Here is a 5,628-nt window from a genome sequence, read left to right on the forward strand (position 1 = left end):
AGTATATGTAGAGCACTGTATTGTATTGTGTGATTATAGAACAACAATGTAATGTGACATTTCTGAAAGGGGAAATACGTGTCCAGACTTACTCCTGTTGGAAAGCAGAACCGCGGCAGAAGCTCCACCTCCAAAGGCTAATTGTGGGTGGGCCTCCGAAGAAAACTGGAGGCTGGAACAAACCCAACAAAACCAGGGAAGGGAAAGATTGCAGGAAAGAGATGAGGGGGATTTCTCCCAGTTGCATGTTTATCCATAGCCTATAAAATACTGGGAGACTCATACGGAGCCGCTTCAATCACGGTAGCACTTCAATATGCCTGGTTCAACGCCTAAGAGCCCCAAATAAGCGCCGGCCCCTATTTGTGTTGCTTCGGAGTTTACCGAGATGCCATCGCGGCGTACCAGCGCAGATTTGCTGGCACTGCAGCTGGTTCGGGTTTTCCCCTTACCATCGACTCGGACGTCAAACGTCGAGGTTCGGGACCCTTTCAGCGACAATGAAAGCCATGTCAGACAAGGTGGGGATTTTATGCGCTGAACCGCAGCACCCGGCTTGAGGATTCGCTGAACTATTATTTAATATCGCAATTAGCGCCGGCACACGAAGACACTCAAGAGTCACAGGTGGAACGTTGAGCAAAACCTTCCTGCTCGCCTTGAAGTACAACATGCTCACAGGTCTTTTGAGTCCCACTTGTGGGTCACACGGTAACACACCGTGCGTGACAGATTGCCGTCGTTCGCCGAACGATATACCTGCCAAATGCCGCCCTCTTCACATTATCAATCATGGCGGCAAGTTCATCTAAAATGCGGGTTGGCGGCTTTCATCGCCCTTGTCATCTGACGCCTCGATGGAAAACCCTCTGATACCGTTCGGACGCGCCTGGTGGAAGGAAGCGGTTGTCTACCAGATCTACCCCATCTCTTTCTTCGACTCGAATGGAGATGGGATTGGCGATCTCAACGGGATAGCGTCCAAACTTGACTATCTCAAGGATCTAGGTGTGGATGTACTATGGTTGTCCCCTATCTACAAATCTCCTCTTGCGGATATGGGATACGATATGTATGTCCTGATCCACGCGATTTACATGCTTATGCTCTAACCTCGGTTCAAACACGCAGCTCCGACTATCAGGATATCGATCCTAGATATGGCACTCTGGAAGATTGGGATAATCTCCTCAAGGGTGTGCACGACAGAGGCATGAAACTGATGTAAGTAACGCGTCCTCTAGTAGAATGCATCGTTGGAATAATGGAAACTAGAATGGACCTGGTTGTAAACCATTCTTCAGACCAGGTAAGCCATCCGTTCATCTTTGCAGCCTACATTTCGGCTCATCTCCTCCCCAGCACGAATGGTTTCTTCAATCCAAGTCCAGCAAATCCAATCCAAAGCGTGATTGGTACATCTGGAGGCCTCCCAAATACGATTCATCAGGGAATCGACAACCTCCCAACAATTGGAAGGCTGTTTTCCAAGGTATTTGTTCCCTCCAATACCTATGCATCGTATTCATTGAACCACCCCCTAGGATCTGCTTGGGAGTTTGACGAAACCACCCAAGAGTACTATCTCCACCTGTACCTACCCCAACAGCCAGATCTCAATTGGGATAATCCCGAGGTACGCGACGCGGTATTCAAATTGATGAAGTTTTGGCTCGACCGAGGATGCGATGGGTTCAGGGTAAGACAGCGTTTTTGACAGTCTCAAGCGAATGGGGCTACATAATGGTATCGTTTCTACTAGATGGATGTGATCAATATCATATCCAAAACGGACGGTTTGCCGGATGCTCCAATCATCGCTCCCGGCGAGCCATACCAACCCGCCGGTACCTTGTTTGCGAATGGGTGAGTTTTCAAGGGCCATCGTCCGACAAGTTCTCACTGGCCGTCTCATTCAGTCCTCGAGTCCATGAATACATCAAGGAAATGAACACCAAAGTTCTATCCAGTCAGTCGACCTCCAGGATTTTTCTTCCTCATATCTTCTTACCTTAGCCCTAGAATATGACATCCTGACCGTTGGAGAGACCCCTTTTACACATGATGCCTCGCATCTAGCCCGATACGTGCTCCCTGCCAACAAAGAGCTCAACATGGTGTTCCAGTTCGAACATATGGAGCTCGACACACCACTCATGGGCGATGACGATGTTCCTCTTCTGTACAAGTCGTGGAAGCTCACTCAGATGAAGGAGATCATCACCCGCTGGCAGCAATACAAGCGCGATGAAGGCTTCTGGAATGCGTGAGTGCCATACCCTATGGGCCACTCCTCTTGAGCTGATAATTCATCGCCTCTGCAGAGCATACACGGAGAACCACGATCACGCTCGGTCCGTATCGAGGTTCGGGAACGATTCAGACCAGTGGAGAGCTCTATCTGCAAAGTTACTCGGTATGCTTCAGGTGATGCAAGGTGGGACGCAGTTCGTGTACCAAGGGCAGGAATTGGGCTTGAAGAACTTCCCTCGCTCCTGGGGGCTCGAAGAATACAAGGATATCGCGACGCAGAATTTTTGGAGCAAGTGAGTCCCTCATAGATCTTCCCTTCGTCTCCTCGCTCATTTCAGTCGACTGTAACAGGACGTTGAATCAAAGGAAAGCGTCATCCGACGGGCCAGTCGATATGGAAGACGTGTTGGATAACTTTGCCAAGAAGGCTAGAGACCATGCTCGTGTTCCAATGCAGGTGAGTCCCGCGACGTCCTACGGCCGGCGCATACTGATTGGATTAGTGGGACTTGTCTCCCAATGCCGGCTTTACGAGGGGTACCCCGTGGATGAGGGTGAATGAGGATTACCAAACGTGGAACGCCCAGAGTCAGACCGGAGACGACACCAGTGTTTTCGCCTTCTGGAAGCGGCTTTTGAAACTGAGAAAAGGGAACCAGACCTTGGTGAGTGCATTCTTTTCCCTGTCTGTCTATCCACGTTCTCACGTGTCGCTTTCGAAGATCTACGGGACGTTTGAAGATGTCTCTGAAGGGTCAGAGAAAGTCTTTGGTTTCGTTCGTGCCCTCGGAGACTCGTGGTATTATGTCGTTCTCAACTTTGGCGAGGAAGAAATCACCTTCACTCCAAAGGACGGTCAAGGGCGTGCTTGGTCTGCTCTAAAGGTTGTGTTGGGCAATTATGATGAGGCTCCAACACTGAAGGCAAATGATGGTACGGCTCACCTTCGGGGCTGGGAAGCCGTATGCTACGAGGCCTAGATACCTATTGCGTCGAAACCGCTCAGTAGATTACAGGTATAAATAATTATAACCACAGAGGCATGCTCTTCAGGCTAGTATCGTACGAACTAGACGCCGTTTGAACTCGGAGCGTCAAGCGGTTGATACCCGCGTACTGCGCTGCGTTAAGCGTCCGTTTTATTCCAACATTTATCCCTCTGATATTACATATAGCCATGGTGTAAACATACTGAAAGTGAATGTACTGGGTCTAGGACTGAAGCTCCATACTCAAGCATCAAGCACTCATTCTGTGCGCAAGAGTGAGAGGTGCTGTGGAGATCTAGGGACAATATCCAACTCAAATGGTAGTGGCGTGCTACATTCAATGAGATTAATGACATGAAAGAACACGAATGCTCATTGAACTGACCTCGCAAGCTCTGAAGTCACCTTCAGCTCGAGTTTAATCGGATTGCCATTCTCGTCCTTGGGTGGTCGAATATCGAAGACCGCCAAGAGGCATGCGGCAACGTAGGTTAAAGAGTCCTTTCCCAGGTGACGTCCTGGGCAGATCCTGTAGCGTCATAGGTAAAGACAGGATCAGCGGGACGGTGGTATCACTTTTATTCACCTGCGGCCGAATCCAAAGGCAGCTGTCTCTGGTGCCAATACAGTGTGATCGATCTCGCCGTTCTTCAAGTAGCGCTCGGGCTTGAACTCGAAAGGATCTTCAAAGACGTTTGGATCGTGCATGATCGCCCTGAGAAAGAATTAGACGCGTAGAAGGGGATGAATGAGGTATGAACACATACCACACGTTTGTCATGATGTTGCTGCCCTCCGGAATGAAGTACCCGTTGTATACGTAGTCCTCCGTCGAGACGTGCGTCAGTCCTTGTAAGAGTCAGCAGAAGGTCTGCATTTACAGGAGGATAATACTAACCGAGAGGGACTGTGGTGTGCCATCGGAACACTTCCTTGAGGACGGCTTGGAGATAGACTAGCCGTGGGTGGTCGTTGAAAGTCGGTAACCGGTGGGACCCCACAACTCTATCAATCTCTGCTTGGGCCTTCCGCTGTACATCAGGGTACATTGCGAGAGCCAGGTATAGCGCATAGGTGGAGCTAATTGTCTGCAGAGACGCGTCAGAATTTTGAGCAAGAAATGACATGTGTAGGGGGACTTGCTGTATCCGACCCAGCTAAAGAGCCGTACATCGTGTTCAGCTTTAATTTACAGACGTGAAGGAGAAATCTCACCAATGAAGGCGTCAGCAGTAACGGCGCGAGCTACGTCCAGCCGCAGTTGGTAGTCTTTGCTCTTTTCATCGGGCAGATCGCCTATGAACTTGGTCGCCACGTTGGGGAATTCGCTCTGATATCCTTGCCTCTGTGGGAGGTCCTTGGATTAGTATTTTCGTTGGTGGAAGAGGGAGTCAGCAACATACTGCTCGATCCTGGGCATCGCTGAACGAGTCGACGAGGGCGCGGTCACTCGCAGCAGCATATTCTGCAAATTTCTGCTTCCAACCCGTGCCAGGGAACCACGAAGGGAAGAACCGAAGCCAAGGGAAGACATTAATGAGGAAGCGACCTGGGAGGACACACTCAGAGAGACATTGTACGATAGCCTCGGCGTTCCTGAGGAGCTTGTTGTTATACGCGGGGTCGCTGACACCGTACGATATCCTCACGAGAACACTACCAAAGAAGCTACGGGGCTGTTAGAGCGCAGTTCTCAACGTCCAAGGTCTTGGTTACACGCACTTTCGAGTCTCCTGACGGAAGTCCTTTGGATTGGCTGCAATTCGGCGCAGATAAATCAATCCCTCCTGTTCGGTGATGGGCCGGTAGTTCTTGATTTCGTGCTTGTTAAAGTGCTGGTGGAATGCCTTCCTCGCTTCACGCCATTTGAACCCGTATCCCATGACCCCAAGCGCCCAAGTGAGCCCAATCCTGTACTGCCTGATGAGGAGCAACCCTGGGATATGGAAGAGAGGAACCCACAAGTCAAACGAGATTGATCGAGGACGACTTGAAAAGATGACCGCTTTTTGCTCCAGAAGATCCAGGGCAGCGGTGAGGGAGTTAAGGATGATGAAGGTGTCTCCAACTGCCTTTAGGTGCATCACGTCGCCTAACCGGAAGATGAGCTCAGCACAGATGAGTAGCCTAGGTTCGTACCGTAGGTTTTCGCCCATTCGTTGTAGACTTTCCATGGTTCCTCATTTGGGACCTGGTGAACGTTGCCAAGTATAGGAAGGCGAGGAGGTCCGGGCGGTAGAGGCGGTCTCGTGAACCTCTTCCACTGGATGATTATGAGGGGTAGAGCGGCAGTACCGGTCGCTAGGACCACCATCCAGCGAATGGGCGAGAGCGCAGCAAGGGCGCATGCTTGATCGACAATAGCCTGGAGTCTGACAAAAGACAT

General features: G+C 50.5%; 2 protein-coding genes across 2 annotated transcripts; one reads left to right on the plus strand and one right to left on the minus strand.

Moving 5' to 3' along the window:
* Window positions 1–857: 857 nt before the first annotated feature.
* On the plus strand, window positions 858–3,233 carry CC1G_02880 (alpha-glucosidase; the record flags this gene model as incomplete). The annotated part of the gene is made up of 12 exons (XM_001828247.1): window positions 858–1,072; window positions 1,132–1,224; window positions 1,276–1,309; window positions 1,363–1,492; window positions 1,545–1,636; window positions 1,763–1,866; window positions 1,920–1,969; window positions 2,023–2,266; window positions 2,325–2,546; window positions 2,605–2,710; window positions 2,757–2,918; window positions 2,976–3,233. The coding sequence occupies 12 exons, from the start codon at window positions 858–860 to the stop codon at window positions 3,231–3,233; spliced, it is 1,710 nt and encodes a 569-aa protein (XP_001828299.1).
* A 259-nt stretch (window positions 3,234–3,492) lies between these two features.
* On the minus strand, window positions 3,493–5,628 carry CC1G_02881 (O-methylsterigmatocystin oxidoreductase; the record flags this gene model as incomplete). The annotated part of the gene is made up of 9 exons (XM_001828248.2): window positions 3,493–3,505; window positions 3,628–3,771; window positions 3,829–3,957; window positions 4,010–4,091; window positions 4,141–4,330; window positions 4,492–4,587; window positions 4,646–4,898; window positions 4,965–5,334; window positions 5,382–5,628. 9 exons carry the CDS (start codon window positions 5,626–5,628, stop codon window positions 3,493–3,495), a joined length of 1,524 nt encoding a protein of 507 aa, XP_001828300.2.

The sequence above is a fragment of the Coprinopsis cinerea genome (assembly GCF_000182895.1).
Source record: "Coprinopsis cinerea okayama7#130 chromosome 1 map unlocalized cont3.1, whole genome shotgun sequence".
Lineage (NCBI taxonomy): Eukaryota > Fungi > Basidiomycota > Agaricomycetes > Agaricales > Psathyrellaceae > Coprinopsis > Coprinopsis cinerea.